Consider the following 21717-nt stretch of genomic DNA (forward strand, 5'->3'; position numbering starts at 1 on the left):
ATTAACAGCTAAATATTGTATTCAGCCTCATGCACTTTCGCTGTCATTAGAAAATAAAGGATGTGGTGCTGGCTAGAAATAGGACAAAGGCTATACATGCTGAAAATAACTTGATAGTTACGTTAAATGTTAACCAAAAGGCCTTAACCATCATCTTCCTGAATCGCATACAAAAGGAGAAAATGGTTCTCCTTGAACTTCAGTTGTCAGTCCAGACACTTAGGTATAGTTCCACTTTTCCAGTAGATGGGAGACATGCACAGAGGACTGAATTTTGAAAGTGGTCAACTTTTTTTAGTAGACTGACTTTTTTCTTCCAGAAGTGCTGCACACACACTCTACTTCAGTCTATAAGTATCTAAAGTTGGACCTAAAACTGAGATCATGTTTTAAAATTTTCATCTGTGTATTTGTCCTCTTCTCTCCCTCTTCGCCCCCTCCCCACCCCACTATGTGTAAGAGCAGGGGTAGCCAACCTGATCCTGAGAAGGGGCCAGAATTTGCCAATGTACATTGCCAGAGAGAGACAGTAATATGTCAGCAGCTCCCCATCACTGCTCCCAACTCCCCAGTGCCTCCCACCCACCAGCAGCCCCACCAATCAGCGTCTCCCCCCTTCCCGATTTAGAGACATATCATGAGAATGATTAGGAACATCAAAGAAACTTCTAGAGAAAAGACAAAAAGAGGACATAAAAGTATACAGATTAGTTAATTACCTTCCCTGTTCAATTCAAGTGCTCCTATTTACCCTCTCCCAGAATACAAGAACAAGGAAACGTATAGTAAAATAGAAGAGAGCCAAATTTAAAACTGATAAAAGTTGAGACTTCTCACACTGTGACCAACTGGCCTGTGAAACTCTTCCATAAGGTATAACTTCGACAAAGATCTTTGTCGTATTCAAAGAAGGAATGGACCTTTATATGGATAGAAAGAATGTCCAGAGTGAATGGTGTAGTGAATATTAAAGTTTTGGAAGTGATATTAAATCTTATGCTTAAGGGAATAAACAGATATCCAACTGTTGGGGGTTTGGAAGAAACATTAACAGGGGGCTGGTTATCCTATCTGGGAGATGGGATACTGACCTTAGGCAGACCACTGGTTTGATCCAGTATGGCCATTCATATGTTCTCTCCCCTCCCTCCAGCTACCGGAATAGTTCATTTCCTAGCCAAGGAAGTATCTTCTCTCCTATCAGGAAGGACACTCTCACATACAAAGCGCTAGCTGCTCTGTATAAGCCACAATAGAGATTCTAGCCTTTACATATTCCGATGGAGTGTATAATTAACGAAGAACAACCTTAATTAAGTCTTTTGGACGTGAAGGGTTAATCAGAAGATTGAATTCCCTTCCTCAATCTCTCAAAAGAGGGATTATTATGTTCATACTTATGTTTCAGGGAATTACAATGGCACTGCAGTTTTGATGAGTCACAACTGACTAGGACATCCAAAAAAAGGAGAAAACAGGGATGAAGATAATCAAGGGGATGGCCAGAAAATCTCTGATCTTCCAATATAAGAGAAGACAGAACTTGGCCTTTTAAAAAAAAAAAAAAATTACCTCTATAACTGACCCTATAACTCAAACCTGAAAATTAAAGGACGAAAGTCCAGTGGACCTGGTTCTGGTTGGCTTAATATTTTTAAATTTGTATAGGATTCTGAAATTCTCAGTTATGCCTACATGTCAGAATGGAGAGGATCATGAGTGGGACTCAGATTACAAAACCCTTCCAATGAATTGAAAATCTTGTGACCTCTTTCTAAGAAAGGTATTTTAAAAGCAAGTAGTTATGTAGATGAAGTCACTTCTCAGTGGGCCAAACTAATTCCAATTCCCATGGTAGTGGGTGTATCCCTAAAGGACCTTAGTTCAGTGCAACGCTTAAAAAACCCATCAGGTCTCTGTTTCCAGAGCAGATTAGATGGTTAAGGGTCAGGAGATTATAAAATCTTTCCAAGTCTTTGAAAGTCAAAGATATCCAATGAGCACTTACCCTATCTGCCCTGTGTAGGATCATCAGTTTCACTTGTGTGTGGCAGAAGATCTCTAGGGCTCAAACAATGGTCAGCTAGCCATATGTCCAAGGTGTAAGGCCTCTTTGTTTGTTTTTCTGTGAGGAATCACACCTAACTTCAACCTCCAAGTACCATTCTTTCACTGTAATTAGGATATTACTTTGTAACCTTGACTCATTTCAGATGACATGGTTTGACCATTGTTTGGCCATTATGAGTTCTGACTCAGACTTCAGCCTCCAAAACTATTAATTTTTCAGGAGTACTAGGAAGGATCAGGTGATGATCAAGTGCACTTTACCTAGCAGTTAAGAGAAGGCTGAGCTCTGAGAACTGATAGGCCCCTTGCAAATGTTGTGATATGTCTTTCTGCTCATAGTGAAGGACAAAATTAGTATTTCTGGACTGGCCTAGAAAAGCTCTAACAAGTAAAATAGGAAACTTCACTTCAAAGTTTCTGAAGAAATCCTCTCGATTGAAATAGTTGCAGGGTTGTTGTTTTTTCTGTTTTCTGTTATAGTCAAAACTTCTATTTTAATTTATATGCCAAACAAATTTGGGGAAGGCAAGTGAAAACTATTCAAAATCCTGGTGTTCTCTGGCTTTTGTTCTTGGGGGTATGGATAAAAGCATTTTTCTCAGAGAATTTTCCTGTCTAGAAGTATACCAGGTTTTCCCCTTCATCAAGGAGTAGCACCAGAAACAATTTAGATGGTGAAAACTCGAAAAGGAGTTAATAGTTTCTGGAATGGAAATGAGTAGATTCTAAAATGGGTTTTAAGGGTTGAGTGAGAAATACTGTACCTCTTAAGGAAAGTCTGCTGTGTAGTGTCTTGCTGAAAACTTAACTAAAGAATCATAGGCACTAACCTTGTTTTGCACAGGTTTTAGATGAAGCTGATAGGATGTTGGATATGGGATTTGAACCTCAAATAATGAAGATCTTACTAGATGTACGCCCTGACAGACAAACAGTCATGACTAGGTATGTAAATGTTTTCAATAGTTTAGAATTAAAGTTGGTGTCATTGTAAACTTGTATAGTTATACTTAGTTTTAACGGTTCATGTTAGCACTTTATAATATAAAGCTCCTAAATTACTGTGCTCATATTTATGGGACAGTGGATACCTGCTATAATCATTTTGATTTATCCTCTTGATGTCAAATAGTTTACTTTTTATTGAATTCAGTTTCATGAGAATTTTCAGATACTCTTGGATACTGACTAGTTGGATAACAATTGGTAACTACTTGCGTCTTAGACTTCAGACACAGACTTAATAGATTGAAGAACTCCCATAGGACTGTCTGTCCAGCTTAATCAGGGATAAATCTTAGAGTGAAGAATTTGAGAGTATTTAAAGAAAGCCTGCACATTTTGGATTTTTTTAACTTATGTATGTATGTCTGTCTCTGTCTCCAGGTAGGCTAGGAGAGACATTCAATACACTAGTAATGTGAAATTTTAATTTTTTTATCTGTTTGTTTTTGCAAGCTTGTGATGCACATATCCACTGCAGATTGCCAGCTGCTGCTCAGTGTGTATACGAGTATGCACTGTGCTTATATCCGTCTCCCCTACCCCTTAGCTATCCCAATGATCTTCAGTGGTCAGTCTCATTCTTCTCCAATATTTGACTTTAGTAAATATTTTATCATGTAGGGCACTAATGCAGAATCTTTTTAACACAGAGGATTTCATGGTAACCTAACAAGATTCCAAAAGCTGTAAATAATTTTACATAGAATTTAGTCAGTAAAAAATAATAGTGCTGTAAGTATGCACCGCATCACTGAATGTATACTTTGGGGGCTTCAGGGGAAGGCATATCAACGGGAAGACTGGCACTGCTTTGAAACCAAATTCTTGATGTCTGACTTAGAAGTGGTTGTGCACATAATGAAATGGAGACTTACCATTGTTCAGTGTGTGGCATTTTGATTTATTCCAGTGCATAGATCTTTTTCATAAATAAGTACTTCAGAGAAGATCTTTTGTATAACTAAATAAGTCACGTGGAAAGCATTTATAGAAATTCATTGTTTCCTTCATGACATTTGGACTGAAACTTAGTAAATTAGTTGGTTCTAACTGAATCTGACATCTCTTTGGGGTCAGGTGAAAAATGGGTCTGCAAGTAACTTAAAACTCTTGTGTTTACCTTGAAAGTCTCTTAGCTGAAGCTCAAACTTTAAAGATTTTTGATCCTTGCACTCTAAATAGAACTGTCACTCACTTTTTGAGAACTCTGGTATTGAGTGAGATGGAATAAATGGGCCAAAGGTGTTAACATAATCCTGTCACTGTCCAACACTAAACAGTGGGGTTTGGTATACAGTCTGCTTAGTACCATGGCACAAACACCATTAAAAATCTTTTCAACCTTTTATTAAAGATACAGAAAAGAAAGAAAAACAGTTAACGTAATTGAAATGTAAAACATTAAGGCTTTTATTTTAACATCCTTTTTTCCCTTTAGCTGGAGAGAGTTTTAGAAGGAAAACAACTCCTTGTTTGATAGTCTCTTGGATGGTGGTAACTATACTTTTGGAGAAAAGAAAAAGTTAGCTGAGATGAGCTAGAGCTGCCATTGCTATTAAAGTCTAACCTCGTTTCATTCCAGGTGGTTGGGATTCAGCTGGATTCAGTAGAGATGGTGGTGATACCTGAGTCCTCTCTGTCCTGGTCTGGTCAGGACATCTCTCAGTATCAGGGTGATGAAGGCCTAGGTCCCATGAGATGATAGGGATGGCAGCCATGATGGTGACTGTTCTTACGCCCATTGCTGCTGGAATCTCGGATCATCTTAGCTAGCAACAAGAGCTTTCTATTCTCTGCTTCTTATGCCCTGGGTCTGCTCTTGCTCTGTTGCTTAACAGCAGAGAGAGCACAAACTTGACAAAAACATGGATGTTTCCTACATTGCACAACACATCCACTGGGTCTCAACTAGTTTCAGTTGTTATATCCAATTTGCTTGGATATTTCAGCTAGGATGAGTTGGGAGTAAACTAAATGTTGTTAAAATTATTAATGTTACATGCTGGGGTGACTACCTGGTGAGAGAAATGAAGGTAGTTTACACTTGTGTTAAAGCATTTGTTTTCACCTAGAGTATATCCTATCTGAAGAAAACCTTTTGATTAGCAAAGTTTTTCTTTGCAGTCATTGGAAGAAACCATTCTTAAGTAAAATTTAAATTCTCCAAAACTGAAATACCACCAGAGGGCCACAGAAAACATTGGACTGCTTACCCAGAAGTTGTGCACTACAGCCTTAGGGTATAAAGCAGGGGTGTGCAAACTTTTTGGCCCAAGGGCCACATCTGGGAATAAAAGTTGTATGGCGGGCCATGAATACTCACAAAATTGGTTTTGGAGTGAGGGCTCGGGGTGGGGTTGGGAATGTAGGAAGGTGTTCTGTCCTGGGACTGATAGGGACCCGAGAGAGGCGTCAGGGCTGGGGTTGGAGTGCAGGAAGGGGTGCAGGCTCCAGGTGGTGTTTACCTCAAGCGGCTCCCAGAAGTAGCAGCATGTCCCTTTTCCAGGTCCTATGCAGAGGCACAGCCAGGCAGCTCTGCACGCTGCTCTATCCGCAGGCACCGCCCCCGCAGCTCCCATTGGCTGCTGTTCCCGGCCAATGTGAGCTGCTGCGGCACCTCTTGGGGTGGGGGCATGGTGCAGAGTGGAACCCCCTGGCTGCCCGTATGTGTAGGAGCCAGAGAGGGGCCATGCTGCTGCTTCTGACAGCCATGTGGAGTAGCCCCTGACCGCACGCTCCCCAGTGGGAGTTTGAGGGCCAGATTAAAATGGCCTGCAGGCCGTATCTGTCCCACAGGCCATAGTTTGTCCACCCCGGTATAAAGTAGTAAGTGTCATTGAAGAAACTGGATTTTCCTATACACAGCCTCGCCTTTCCAGCAGTCTTCAGTTGAGACTGTGATATCCTTAAGAGTGTGTGTACAAGGACATCACATTGAGTAGGAACTGACAATCTGCAGCATATATGTGCTTGTTATTTTTGTGTTCTGGAGGTTTATCAATAGGTAATTAAATGAATGTCCTCTTAACCTTGTTGTTGAGACAATTCTAGAATTCTAGTATTAAGTACTGAATGAATTTCTAAAGTGATCCAAGAATCCAGTTTCTGCATAAAAAAATTTGGGATATCAAAATTTGTTGATAGGGTTTGGGGGAAGTCAGAGGGTGGGGAACAGGAGGGTTGAGTGGGTGCAGGGGTTCCAGGGGCAGCCAGGAAGGAGAGGAGGGGTTGGATGGGGTGGCGGGGTGTAGTCAAGGGTGGGGGTTCCCGGGACAGTCAGGGGACAGGGAGAAGGGGGGCAGTCAGGAAGGAGAGGGGGCATTGAATGGGGCAGTTAGGGGCGGGGGGTCCAGGACCGCGCAGGGGACAGAGAGCAGGAGGGGTGGATGGGGCAGAAGTCCTGGGAGGGCCATCAGGGAACCCAGGGGGTTGTATGGGGCAGGAGGCGAAAAGCAAAGGGGGTCGGATAGGGGGCCGGGCCATGCCTGGCTGTTCGGGGAGGCACAGCCTCCCCTAACCGGCCCTCCATACAATTTCTGAAACCTGATGCGGCCCTCAGGCGAAAAAGTTTGCCCGCCCCTGTTCTGGATGTTTTGTCCCTATGGGTGCTCCACTACTTGCACTCCCCTTCCCCTCTATTTAGAGTTCTTGCTGCTGGAATTCATGACTGAGAATGAATTGGAGCAATGGCAAGTCTGCCTCTCCCTATATACTCTCAGTCCTGAGCATAAGGATGAGTAGGGCATGGGTGCAGCCCCATGGACTGCTGACAGAAATCTGATTGAAAGCACCTGGTCAAAATGGAGCACCCCAGGGACAAAATATCTCTAATTCCAGTTACTGTACGGGTTAGTAACCACTTCATATAGATTGGAATATGGTTTTAGAGTGAAATTTTACTTCATTTCTTGAAGTTGTGGGCAAAGATTCAAATCATGTGTGCGCAAGAGGGGTTTGGAGCAAGGGTATTAACTATACTTCATTACAACTTTTAGCATGTTTATAAAATAGAATGAACTTTTGCAACCTCTGTCTGTTTCCCCAGCTGCATTCTAAAAATTGTACTTCATGGAGGTGTTGGAAAATATTTAATGTTTTAAAATGACTTTGCAGATGTAAAGAGGTTTATGAAAGATGATTGCATAGTACATAATACATTTCCTAACAGGATGCAGGATTATCAGGGATATAGTTCAAAATACATCGGAGTGAATTATTTTGTCTCTCAAGTGTTGGTATAAATCTTATTTTATATATTTACATTACTATGAATATCAGTCTGAACCTTTCAGGCTCTAACCATCAAACCCCTGGTTCTGTGAATTCTTGCCATTGCATGGCACACCATAACTAGCCACAGGAGGATAACCCTAGTTTAGGAGAATCCTCTGATGTAGAGCCAGCATGACTGCTTCTGTGTTATCCCACTGTCTGTGGCTAGCCAAGGTTTGTGAAAGGGAGAATGGGGACATGGCTGGGATTTTTCTTTTGCCTCAGAAATCTTTAGATAATGTAGTAACACCTTAAGGCTGTTAACAGCCTGTATACTTTAGTGAGACAAGATGGATGAGGTAATATCTATTATTGTACCATAAATACCTAGGTCAGAAGGAACCATTCTGATCATCCAGTCTGCCCTCCTGCACAACGCAGGCCACAGAATCTCACCCACCCACTCCTGCGAAAATAGCTCACCTATGTCTGAGCTATTGAAGTCCTCAAATTGTGGTTTTAAAGACTTCAAGGAGCAGAGAATCCTCCATCAAGTGACCCGTGTCCCTCTTCCAACCTGCCCTGGAGGAAAATTCCTTCCTGACCCCAAATATGGCGATCAGCTAAACCCTGAGGGATAGCTCAGTGGTTTGAGCATTGGCCTGCTAAACCCAGGGCTGTGAGTTCAATCCTTGAGGGGGCCATTTAGGGATCGGGGCAAAAACTGGATTGGTCCTGCTTTGAGCTGGGGGTTGGACTAGATGACCTCCTGAGGTCCCTTCCAACCCTGATATTCTATGATTTGCTGAGCATATGGGCAAGATTCACCAGCCAGATACTACAGAATACTTTCCTGGGTAACTCAGATCCCACCCATCTAAAATCCCATCACAGGCCATTAGGCCTATTTACTATGAATATTTAAATATCAATTAATTACCAAAATCACATTATCCCTCATACCATCTCCTCCATAAACTTACTGAGTTTAATCTTAAAGCCAGATAGATCTTTTGCCCCCACTGCTTCCCTTGGAATGCTGTTCCAAAACTTCACTCCTCGGATGGTTAGAAACCTTCGTCTAATTTCAAGTCTAAACTTCCTGGTGGCCAGTTTATACCCATTTGTTCTTGTGTCCACACTGGTACTGAGCTTAAATAATTCCTCTCCCTCTCCGGTATTTATCCCTCTGATATATGTATAGAGAGCAATCATATCTCCCCTCAACCTTCTTTTAGTTAGGCTAAACAAGCCAAGCTCCTTGAGTCTCCTTTCATAAGACAAGTTTTCCATTCCTCGGCTCATCCTAGTAGCCCTTCTCTGTACCTGTTCCAGTTTGAATTCATCCTTTTTAAACATGGAAGACCAGAACCTTGTATAACAGTACTAAAACCTCCTTATCCGTACCGGAAATACCTCTCCTGATGCATCCCAAGACCGCATTAGCTTTTTTCACAGCCATATCACATTGGCGGCTCATAGTCATCCTATGATCAACCAATACTCCAAGGTCCTTCTCCTCCGTTACTTCTAATTGATGCATCTCCAGCTTATAACTAAAATTCTTATTATTAATCCCTAATGCATAACCTTACACTTCTCACTATTAAATTTCATCCTATTGCTATTACTCCAGTTTACAAGGTCATCCAGATCCTCCTGTATGATATCCCGGTCCTTCTCTAAATTGGCAATACCTCCCAGCTTTGTATCATCCGCAGACTTTATTAGCACACTCCCACTTTTTGTGCCGAGGTCAGTAATAAAAAGATTAAATAAGATTGGTCCCAAAACTGATCCCTGAGGAACTCCACTGGTAACCTACCTCCAGCTTGACAGTTGATCTTTCAGTAGGACCCATTGTAGTCTCCCCTTCAACCAATTCCTTATCCACCTTTTAATGTCCATATTGATTCCCATCTTTTCCAATTTAACTAATAATTCCCCATGTGGCACGGTATCAAATGCCTTACTGAAATCTAGGTAAATTAGATCCACTGCGTTTTCCTTTGTCTAAAAAATCTGTTACTTTCTCAAAGGAGATCAGGTTGGTTTGGACATGATCTACTTTTGTAAAACCATGTTGTATTTTGTCCCATTTACCATTAACTTCAATGTCCTTAACTACTTTCTCCTTCAAAATTTTTTCCAGGACCTTGCATACTACAGATGTCAAACTAACAGGCCTATAGTTACCCGGATCACTTTTTTTTTCCTTTCTTAAAAATAGAACTATGTTAGCAATTCTCCAATCATACGGTACAACTCCTGAGTTTACAGATTCATTAAAAATTCTTGCCAATGGGCTTGCAATTTCGGGATGCCAATTCCTTTAATATTCTTGGATGAAGATTATCTGGGCCCCCCGATTTAGTCCCATTAAGCTATTTGAGTTTTGTTTCTACCTCAGATATGGTAATATCTACCTCCATATCCTCTTTCCCTTTTGTCATGCTACCATTATCCCTAAGATCCTCTTTAGCCTTATTAAAGACTGAGGCAAAGTATTTGTTTAGATATTGGGCCATGCCTAGATTATCCTTAACCTCCGCTCCATCCTCAGTGTTTAGCAGTCCCACTTCTTCCTTCTTTTTCTTCTTATTTGTATGGCTATAGAACCTTTTACTATTGGTTTTAATTCCCTTTGCAAGGTCCAACTCTACTTGACTTTTAGCCTGTCTCACTTTATCCCTACATGTTCTGACCTCAATAAAGTAGCTTTCCTTGCTGATCGCTCCCATCTTCCACTCCCTGTAAGCTTTCTGCTTTTTCTTAATCCTCTCTCTGAGATGCTTGCTCATCCAGTTTGGTCTACAACTCCTGCCTATGAATTTTTTCCTCTTTCTTGGGATGCGGGCTTCCGATAGCTTCTGCAACTTTGATTTAAAGTAATCCCAGGCCTCCTCTACCTTTAGATCCATAAATTCTTCAGTCCAATCCACTTCCCTAACTAATTTGCTTAATTTTTGAAAGTCAGCCCTTTTGAAATCAAAAACCCTAGTTGCAGATTTATTTTTGTTAATCCTTCTGTTCAGTTTGAACTGAATTAGCTCATGATCACGTGAACCAAGATTCCCCTACAACCATTTCTTCTACGAGGTCCTCACTACTCTCCAAAACCAAATCTAAAATGGCATCCCCTCTAGTCGGTTCAGCAACTACTTGATGAAGGAATCCATCAGCTATCGCATCTAGGAAAATCTGAGCCCTATTATTATTACTAGCACTGGTCCTCCAGTCTATATCTGGGAAGTTAGTCTCCCATAATCACGCGGTTTCCATTAGTATTTATTAAAAACATTAAAAAGGGCTCTATCCATATCCATATTAGATCCTGGCGGCCTATAGCACACCCCAAGCACTGTCCCAGGGGAGACTCCACTAGTTTTCTTCCCCAATGTAATTTTTGCCCAGACGGACTCTGTCTTATCCGTTGCATCACTTCTTATTTCTTTACATTCTACCTCATCATTGATATACAATGCTACTGCACTACCTTTACCTTTATTTCGGTCTTTCCTATAGAGCACATACTCTTCAATACCTGTAGTCCAGTCATTACTACTATTCCACCATGTTTCTGTTATCCCTATAATATCTGGTTTCACTTCCTGCACCAGTATCTCTAGTTCCTCCATTTTGTTACCTAGGCTCCTCGCATTGGTGTACAAACATCTTAATATTTTCTGTTTGGCCTCGCTCACATTTTGTACCCTATTAGGCATGGTCATTCTACAACCAGTATAACCTATTAGACTGGTATCCACACTGCCCTTCCTCCTTATATACATTCTCCTACCCACGGCTATATCCTTTCTTACTTCGTTTTCTTCCCTCTCAATGCTAAAATCCGGTGTGGAGATTACCTGGACATCATGTTCTTCTGTTGGTGAGAGCAACAAGCTTACACAGAGCTGCTCTTCAGACATTACCTCACCTATCACATGTCTCCAATATCCTAGAACTAACACAGCTATCACACTGCATACAACATGTGTACTTTAGTATAATCCTCAAGTGCTCTGATGTATTCTGGGTGCCCAGAAAAGTGCAAATTTGGCTAAGGATTTGGGAGTTCAGAGCCACTTTTACAGACTGACCCCTCTTCTCCCCCGGAGCGCTGTTGTGCACTGCTCAGTCATAGCCGAAGTGCTGGGCCTACTAGTGGACACATGCAAAATTCAGAACACATGTTTCTTGCTACGAGTACAGGCAAGTATGTAGTTATACTACTGAAAAACATACTTGCAGTTCATAGATGGAGTGATAAGCCAGAAGGAAACGCTGTGATCATCTGGTTTGACCTTATGAATAACACTGGCTGTATACCTGTCCCAAAATAATTCCTAAAGCACACCTTTTAGAGAGAGATTAAATCTTAATTTAAAAATTGTCAGTAATGGAGAATCCACCATGACCATTGCTAAATTGATACAATGATTAATTACTCTCACTGTGAAAAATGTACATTTTCTTTCCAGTCTGAATTTGTCTAGCTTCAGCTACCAGCCATTGGATCATGTTATACCTTTCTCTGTTAGATTGAGGAGACCAGTATTAAACATCTGGAAATTCCCTGGTGTCCAAGATTTCTTGAAAATCAACCTTGTTCTTCGAGTGATGGTCCCTGTTGTATTCTGCTATGGGTTATGTATGCATACCATACATCCGGAGCCAGAATTTGAAAGTATCATTCATTGGTCTGCACTTGCACCGTTGCTCCTCTTATTCCTCCAACAGTGGAGGTAAAGGACAGGATGGTCTGACCACCTCTCCAATTCCTTCTCATCACTGCATGGTTCAGCTTGGAACCTTTAGTGTCTGCAGCTTTGACTTAATTCTACAGAACAAGAATCATCTAATTGTAAAGAGTGTAATAGTTTAGCATTAGATTAGTCTCCTGGGGGAACAACCCCTCCCCCCCCCATGCCTCATTTGGGTACCGGACTGTGCCCATGACTCCAGGCTTCAGACTCTGCTTCTTGCCTGTGATCCTTCTCGGTCAGTGACACCGGTCCCTCACAGGAGTTATTTGAGGAGCAGGAGGCCAACCACCAAACACATATTTCGTCCTCATCTCCAGTCGAGGTGGTTATGCCTCCACCACCTTCCATAGCTGATGACTTCTGTCAATTTCAAGACCTCATAAAGTGGGTAGCTGACACTCTCTTCAGGTTCCACTCAGAGGTCAAGGATTCACAGCATAAACTGTTGCATCTCTTGCAGTCAGCAACAACTCCAGGATGGCCTTACCCATTAATGAGGCATTACACTATCTGAGCCAATTCGCGTACTGTTCCACCAACATGTAAATGGTTCCCCCTAAAGACTCTAGGGGTTTTTGTGGTAAATGAGTGGATAAGCAGCACTTGTCCAATTCTACCCCATATGATAAAAAAACTAAAGACTGGACCTTTCTAGATGGACGTGAAGACTGAACTATCAGGATCATGGCCAAATATAATTTTACAAACTATAGTAGATTTAACTGCCTTTATTGAACATCTGCCACAGGAACATAGGGAGCAATTCCAGTTCATCTCTTCAGAGTACCAATTATTGGCCAGAACTGATCTTCAGGCGTCCTTGGAATCTGTAGACGCTACTGCCAGGTACATCTCTAGTTTCTCAGAGACTATCGACAAGTCCTTGTACGCATTGACAGACTCTAGGGCTCCTTTGAGATCCCTGGACATATACATACCTACGATAAGAGAAGATTTAGTATGTCACCAGCTGCCCAGAGACTGCATTCTGCTAAATTCTCTGAATTCCAAAGATCCACCAAAACCCCTAGAAAGAGACACACTCCTGAGAGAGATAGAGAGGGCCACTCACCTGCCCTCCACGACAACCCAATCATCTTCAAAGCAACAGTGTTGATGGCTTGGTCAAGGTTCATATCATCCCACATCTCTGGTTTTACAGCTGTGTCCATTTGCTCACCTCCCCACGTTTTGAGTACGCCTTTTCCCATTTCCAACATGATTGGCGTGGGATCCCTACAGACAAGTGGGTCATAGACGTCACAACAGGCTATACCGTCCATTTTACATCAGTCTCTCCCTTCCGGACCCCTTCTCTATCCCTCTTAACGGACTCATCTTCTAAGCCTTTGAGACAAAAAGTGAATATTCTCTTTGATTAGGAATGACAGAACTGGTCCTACTCCTCACAAGGGCAAAGGGTTTTACTCAAGATATTTCCTTGTGCCAAAGAAGGACAGAGTGTGGAGACGGATCTTGTATCTAAGACAAGTTTATAAAGTCTCAAATTTACAATGATGACTCTGGCACCTATAATTCCTTCACTGGAGGAAGGGGATTGGTTTTCAGCCCTCAACCTACAATATTCCTATTTCCAAATAAAGATACACCCATCCTGCAGGAAATACCTACATGTCAGTATAGGCCAGGATCATTTCCAATACCAAGTGCTTCCCTTCAGCCTTTCTTTAACCCTAACGGTGTTCTCAAAGGTCCTTACCTGAAACAAGAAGTGATCCTAGTCTTCCTGTACCTTCACAACTAACTTCTCAAGGAACATTCCTGCAAAGTAGTCCTGTCTTCCACCCAGGCAACCTTTGCTCTGTACTAGGAGTTGGATCTTCAGCTAAAGGTAAAAAAAATCCATGTTAACTCCTTGTATGGAAGATACAGTTTATAGGAGCATCACTGATAGCCAGGGCCTACCATACCTTTAGACTCTTAACTTTGTCAAGTCTGGTACGTGCAATTCAGGAGATCTCTTGGACCACAATTAGGAACTGTCTTCAGCTCTGGAGACCCATGGCAGCTTGCACCTTTGCAACTGATCACACAAGACTATACCTCCTCTGCTTCCAGGGTTGGTTCAGAATAATCTGTTCTTCAAGTGATGATCCCATTGTATTCCACACATGGGCGCACGTGCGCTGAGTTGGGAAGTTTTTCTCCAAGCAGCGTCCGTTGACCCGTATATGCTCAGTTTGTCTCCTTGTGCTCCTGACCGAGGGTATATTGGGGTGGTGCGGGTCGATGTCACTCCAGTTCCCTCTTACCGTCTCATGGCCTGAGTCAAAACCCCTATTTTTCCTTCACTCTGATTTCGATAAGAGGAGTGGTTGTTTACTTGTGTAAATTGTTTTTCATAGGTTAGTACGGACCCTCCCCCAGTTCAGGGGGACAACCCTCTCTATCGAGGGACTATTCACAGGATCCCAGGCATCAAGAACTGTCTTCTGCCTTCATTCCTTTTTCATCAGCATTGACCATCAACGGTGCCTATACTGTCTTGGTGAAGTGCAGCATCTGTAAGTCCTTCCCACTCAGAACTAGAGACCTGTGAGCTCCAACTCCACAGGTTCCTTAGGGAGAGGCAGTAAGGCCCTGGATGCACTCTGATCCTGGCCAGGGAGATACCCCCCACGCCCACTTTATAGCAGCCTCTATTGACCAGTAGTGTCCCTCTGAGCATGAGCTATGGTACGGAGCTGCTAGCATTGAAGGCCCACAACGAGAGTTGTAAACACTCATAGGCATAAGACCAGATCCCCGCATCAGACTAGTCATATAGACACATTCCCTCTCTCAGCCATGCCAGGTTGGATAAGATGTTGCTTGTGGATCCAGCAGAACCACCACCAAAGGTCCCTCGGCTGAAGGGTAAGGTAAAGAAGAAGCGGGATCCATCCCTATCACCCGATGACCTTGATACCGGGGATACGTAGAGCTTCCCTCTTCAACTTCAGTTCTGGATGCTCTGTTGCTGCTGCCGCCTCACCAAAATGCAAACCAGTTGGCTCTGACTACTGAACCAAGTACCTCTGGAGTCTCAGTGAGCACCCCACAGACTCCAGGACGTACGGAGATGTTCCTGACATCGGAGGATGTTCCTGCCATACCTATTGTCAAGGTTCCTTCCCCACTCTGAACTCTAGGGTACAGATGAGGGGACCTGTATGAAAAACCCCCTAAGCTTATTTTTACCAGCTTAGGTTTAAAACTTCCCCAGGGTACAGACTATTTTACCTTTTTGTCCCTGGACTTTATTGCTGCCACCACCAAGCGTCTAACAAAATATAACCAGGAAAGAGCCCACTTGGAAATGTTTCCCCCCAGAATCCCCCCAAACCCTATACCCCCTTTCCTGGGGAAGGTTTGATAAAAATCCTCACCACTTTGCATAGGTGAACACAGACCCAAACCCTTGGATCTTAAGAACAAGGAAAAAGCAATCAGGTTCTTTAAAAAAGAATTTTAATTGAAGAAAAAGTAAAAGAATCACCTCTGTAAAATCAGGATGGTAAATACCATACAGGGTAATCAGATTCAAAACATAGAGAATCCCTCTAGGCAAAACCTTAAGTTACAAAAAGACACAAACAGGAATATACATTCCATTCAACACAACTTATTTTATCAGCCATTTAAACAAAACCAAATCTAACACACATCTAACTAGATTGCTTATTAACCCTTTACAGGAGTTCTGACCTGCATTCCTACTCTGGTCCCGGCAAAAGACAACACACAGAGACAGAGAGAACCCTTTGTCTCCCCCCCCTCCGCCCCAGCTTTGAAAGTATCTTGTCTCCTCATTGGTCATTTTGGTCGGGTGCCAGCGAGGTTATCTTTAGCTTCTTAACCCTTTACAGTTGAAAGGGTTTTTCCTCTGGCCAGGAGGGATTTAAAAGTGGTTAGCCTTCCCTTTATATTTGACACCTACAGTCTCTGCTCCTCTCAGGCCTGTCTATTCTCCAAGACATCCCCACACATGAGGATGAACTGCTGATCTTGTTGTACACCTTCCCCATTCATTGGTTGGGGCCCACTATTTCAGACAGAACCATAGTCCGACTCAGAGTCCTAGGACAGATAGCCAACATCTCTGCCACCGCACAGGAGCCTGGACGGACAACCAAGGCACCGTTATCCACCTATCATCTATAATGTTTAGAAATTCCAAGAATGTTTTAGTTCTGGCAGCACGAGACCTACAGCATATGTCACTCAAATTGAAGTCCCTCATGATCACACAGTGTTTTTCTTCCTGCATATTGTAGATAAGCATGTAAGGAAGTGTTCATTTTCCCTAGTGTGATTTTTGTGGTCTGTAGCAGACACCAGCTAGTACCCCATCTTGTGTTTTGTCTGTTAGGACATTGATCCAGAAGCCTTCAAAGTAACTTTCTTCCGAGTTATCAGTAATTCAGAAACAGGTAATGCCATTTTTGACAGAGTGCCACTCCTCCTCCCCTTTTGCCCTTTCAGTCCTTCCTAAATAAATTATAACCATTGATTTTTAACATTTCAGTTTTATAAATCATCCCATCAGGTTTCAGTAATACCAACTGGATTGAATTTATGCTCATAAATGAGCAATTCCAATTTTTCTTGTTAAGGTTAGTACATATGCATGACAGCTATTGTGGGTATAAGACTTTGCTGGAATGTATTGGGGTGTGGGATGGATGAGAGGAGTGTATTGGAGACCTCTTGCCTTTTAAAATGTGTTTTTCTTCCCTCCCACCAGTGCTACTTGGCCAGATGGTGTTCGCCGCCTTGCAAAATCGTATTTGAAAGATCCTATGATTGTATATGTTGGCACTCTTGATTTAGCGGTAGGCTGGTAGATTTTTTTTAAAATCACATTACTCCTTGTAGTTGCACATAACTTTGAATGTTTTGGAACATTCAAATAATACTTTATTTAGTTAAAAGCATAACCCAGTCTGGTCTTTCACAACATCCTCCAAGTAAGCAGAAATCAGTGGTATTTTAAAAGCTTCAGTAAAAGCCCAGAATGTATCTTAGAACTGTAAATAGAAAAGAACTTTGTTATAAGATTATAATGAGACATGCCAAAGAGCATTTAGTCTCAGCTTTGGTAATGGACAAAGGATTAAATAAATCTTATGAATTTTATAAATTTAAAATATATATTTTAAAATATAAATTTTATAAAGGATTCGTTTGGTTAATAATAATGTATTTCTCCACCCATAAGCGGATGACTTCAATAGTAAATATTTCATCCAAATCTACCTAATGGCCAAGGGCCCATGTATAATGTTATGTAGCCACACATTTCTATGTAATTGCCCTTTTTGATTATGCGATATAATTTTCATCCAGAATTGAAGGTTTTGTGTTTAAAAAAAAATTCAAGCTCTTTTGGTTACAGAAATAACCTTTAAAACATGAAACGGATGTAAATGCATTGCTCGGAGTATACAGACAACCTGTCATAGTTCTCAGAGGTGTAAAGTTCCCCCCTTATCTCTATTTTTGTATTGACTTTGAAACCTAACAAATGTAAAAGTCAACTTACCGTTTTAGCAGAAACATCAAACTGGAGTATTTAGACTTATTTGGATGTAGCATCAGATATTAGGTGGGGTGAAATGCATTCAAGGTTTGATTTGGGAGAACAAGGAAGAAATTCATATACCACCTCCCTAAATGTAAAGTTACCCTCTGCCCCTGCCAAAAAGCAAGAGGGAAAGATGTACTACTATTTCCCCAGTATGGAAACCTCAACTGGATGCCTTAAATAAATTAATTAATTAAATAAAAATCCCATCGTTTCCTGATGCCAAACGATTCATTACCCCTTGTATAGTTGCTATATCTTCCAAAAGCTTCTACAATGCACTTTTAATTTTTGGACTGACTGGTTGTAGATTGAAATAACATTGTACTGAAACGTAGCAGCAAATGTTTGGGGTTTTTTTACTCCTGTTTTATAACTTCACTATAACTAATGAGAAATTTGTTCAAACGCATTTTACTCACAATTTTATACAGCATGGGTGTTCTGAAATTTATCAAATAGTGTATATGCTGTTTCACCCCTGCTTCAGCCTGCATGGAATCGTGCCATAAAGAAATTAGTATTTCTCTTTCACAACCAGATTTGTTATTCTGACAATGAACTTTATGTTCTTTAGATCAGACATTAGGCAGGACCTGGATATTTTATCCATCAGAACAAGACTTGGTTCAGTTCTTTATGTGGTTCCACTAGTTCCCTCCTGCTTCCAGGCAGTTTTTTCCGCCCTCTTCCTTTTACAATGCAAAAAAGCTGTCTTCGTCAGTGGTCTACCAACTTTGTTTTAATGATTGAAGCTCCCTTTAATCTTTTAGAAGTTCAACAAAGGCAGCTCACAATGTCTGATCTCCGTGTAGCAGATTTTGCTCTCCAGTTACCATGTAAATATCATAATAGCACAGTCATAGAGTAAAAGGGGGGGGGAAAGGATTGTCAATAAACCTTTATAATAAAGTAAGTTAATTTTGTATTACGACTTGGCTACCTTCCAGTTTGTTGGCCTTTCCCCATTCTCTGTCATAGTTGTAGTTGTTAATTAGTATGTCATGCCTACTGGCACCCAAACAAGATTGGGACTTGCATGTGCTCGTCACTATGCAAATACATAGTAAGAAAAATCCCTGCTTCAAAGAGCTTAGAATCCAAAGAGCTAATACAGAGAAAGGGAGAAAGTATTTTCACTGCCAGTTTACAAACAGAGAACTGAAGCACAGAGTTTGTGACTGTAAACTTGTGGACTAATTCACTAGCCCAATGAGATCATGCTCCAAACAACTTCACTAGTTCAGTTCCTCTGCTCAGGACTTTTCTTAACTTAGAAAAAGACTTAAAACAAAGCACTGAAAAGATCTCAAAGCTCCTAGGGTGTTCACTTAGCCTTTGTCTTAGGGATTCACAACCTTCCATAGCTGAGGCTTCATAACAGCCAGCTCCTGCTCTTTGCAGATGTCTCCTATTCTGGACCTTCTTTCTGATAAATGCAGAGATATCCCTCCAGGGTCCTTCCTTTACCCTGTGTCTCTCCTGTCTGGTCTTTTGCTGAAGGAGCAGGAATTCCCTATATGAAATTTCCTGTAGCGTACATGACTAGGGTGAAGTATGTGACCTGTAACTATAGCTCCTAGTTTTACAGGGCCCATGGCTGTAACTGGCTCAGTAGCATGTGCCTGCCCTCTGAAGCTTACAGTTAACTTGCTTCTTCCCAGTTCTGCTCAGAGAAGAATAAGCAAACTTATCTTTCTAGCGTTTGACATAGTCTATTTTCCTATGAAGTGAATATTTAAGATTCTCTCCTGATATCATTTATTGACACAATCAAGTATATCAGTTTTGAAGTCTGTGGCCTGAGGTATTGTAATGTGAGAATGAATTAACTGGAGTGAAATGATTTTGTTTTTACTTAACATCATTTTTTCATATTTCACAGGCAGTAAATACAGTTGAGCAGAAAGTTATTATTATCCCAGAAGAAGAAAAGAGAGCTTTCACACGCTACTTCATTGATACTATGAAGCCTAAAGATAAAGTCATCATATTTGTGGGAAAGAAACTTACGTATGTAATTGTTTAACCAATATTACATTTGTTTAGTTTGCTATCAACTCATTATTTAGAAATTAATCTGTTATTCTCAGATCAAAGTTACTAACTAGGACACTCTTAATTACTTTCAACCACATTGTAGTGTTAGTATTGACTTGCTGTATTTCCTCAGCACTATACATGACCATTACATTTTATGCAAGTTCTCTAGTATCATAAAACTAATATGCATTGGAATGTGACTGCACTGTTTAACTTAAAACGGGCTTTAAGATTTTCTGTACTAAGCATGTTAAAATTAAAGACAAATGAGATGTTTTGAAATTATTGAAATGAAACATTTTGATTGATTGACCTGATTTGAATTTTTATTTATTTATTGGACTATCAGTTCATGAAAATTTGAGATTTTGACTTTGTCCCATTTTGGATGGCGAACATTTTCGAAAACTCTTGTGAGACAGGAAAACAGTTTCCAACTTGATCATCTTCCCCAATACTGTCAAAAAGAAAGCTGGAAGAGTCATATTTGTGACAGTGCCTCAGTACTCCCTTCAAAGCCTGATCTGCACTATGGTTCAGCTGTCCCACTTGATGTACGTTCTTTGGCGCTGGCAATCACGTGCCAGTTGAGCTTGGTTACCAATCCTTCTGTATCAGCGTCAGCTACATCCACACTGTTGGCATTGCAACAGAGTGCCTCATTGGCACTTATCCCTCCAGTACTGTTGCCTTTGGCACCACCTTCCTTGATGCATACAACCTTGGAACCATTTACATTTACATCTTCTAGAAACTTGGCTAATTACACCTGAACCAGAAGCTCCTCTTCTCAACATGAGACTGATAACATCTGCAAGACCTATATCAGTATTGGAACCAAGGGCACTAAAGATGAAAAGTGTACTAAATTAACCTACAGAGTCACTGGTATCCATATTTCATGGAATATGATCTCAGCCTAACTTTTTCAGCAATCAGCCTCTTTTCTCAAAGAAGTTTACTCTTCTACTTCTTCCGTTTCAGGGGATAGTAGGAACCCTTCTTTCTGAGTTGACACAATCTATAAGTGGGAGCCTTAGAAGGGGACCTCAGGACACTCTTCTACCTACAGTAAGACACAAATTGGTCTGGGTCCAAACTGCCTAGATCCTTTCATCTTGGCCTTATGTACCATATCCCTATGGTGTGCAGACCTGGCCTTATTGGCCACCCTGGAATCCTTGAGCTCAATTTCCAGGACCTGATACAGATTGTTTTCCCCCACACACACACACACACTTCATCTAGGCGTAAATTGACCACTTTGGCTAGGTCTCCAAGAATGATGCAGACCCCTCAGCAGGGTGAAGCTCTCAAACTGGGGGGAGGGATAGCTCAGTGGTTTGAGCATTGGCCTGCTAAACCCAGGGTTGTGAGTTCAATCCTTGAGGGGGCCATTTAGAGATCTGGGGGGGAAAAATGGGGATTGGTCCTGCTTTGAGCAGGACTAGATGACCTCCTAAGGTCCCTTCCAACCCTGATATTCTGTGATTCATACAGAGTGGTGGTGATCATCAGGAGGAGTATTCACTTCCTCATGCATCTATGGTAATTTGCTAGATGAAGTTGTACTGTCTGATGATGGTGACTTTGAGGCCTTTCTAGGTATCTTGAAACTAATGGCAGACACCTTTTAGAGATCCCTTTAGCAATTGTCCAAGAAAACTCATGGAAATGGGCATCTTGTACCCTGTGATTCTTGGCAGATAAGTTATGCCCCATAATGAGGGAATCTTTAAGATTGCCAATTATCTGTGACAGATCCTGGCCTCTATCTCTTCCATTCCTAAAAGAGCAGACTCAAGACTCCAAAGAGGCTTGAGTGTGGATGTGTTTTGCACTCATCCCATTCCAGGATCTCTCGTATTGGTTGTAATATAAGAGAGAACACAACCTGGTCCTCCTAACTCAATACCTAAAAGTTTGACAGTGTTGCAAACATCTCTTCTTAGTAAAATTCCATTAAAACTTTAGAAACTACAGAATAGTTACTTATGAACATTTTGGCATGTAAGGATCAAAGGAATGTTGTAG

General features: G+C 41.4%; 1 protein-coding gene across 5 annotated transcripts in view; it reads left to right on the plus strand.

The window, feature by feature from the left end:
• The window catches only part of DDX43 (DEAD-box helicase 43), a 62755-nt gene that overhangs the window by 15729 nt on the left and 25309 nt on the right, over window positions 1-21717 (plus strand). For all 5 annotated transcript variants that reach the window (XR_006279835.1, XR_006279834.1, XM_043510509.1 and 2 more), the window contains exons 10-12: window positions 2915-3015; window positions 16801-16888; window positions 19526-19653. Coding sequence is in view for 3 of the 5 variants with exons in the window: in XM_043510509.1 (XP_043366444.1) it covers window positions 2915-3015; window positions 16801-16888; window positions 19526-19653 (317 nt within the window). In the remaining 2 variants the exon portion in view is untranslated. The remainder of the gene's footprint in view (window positions 1-2914; window positions 3016-16800; window positions 16889-19525; window positions 19654-21717) is intronic.

The sequence above is a fragment of the Dermochelys coriacea genome, chromosome 3, assembly GCF_009764565.3.
Source record: "Dermochelys coriacea isolate rDerCor1 chromosome 3, rDerCor1.pri.v4, whole genome shotgun sequence".
Classification (NCBI taxonomy): Eukaryota; Metazoa; Chordata; order Testudines; family Dermochelyidae; genus Dermochelys; species Dermochelys coriacea.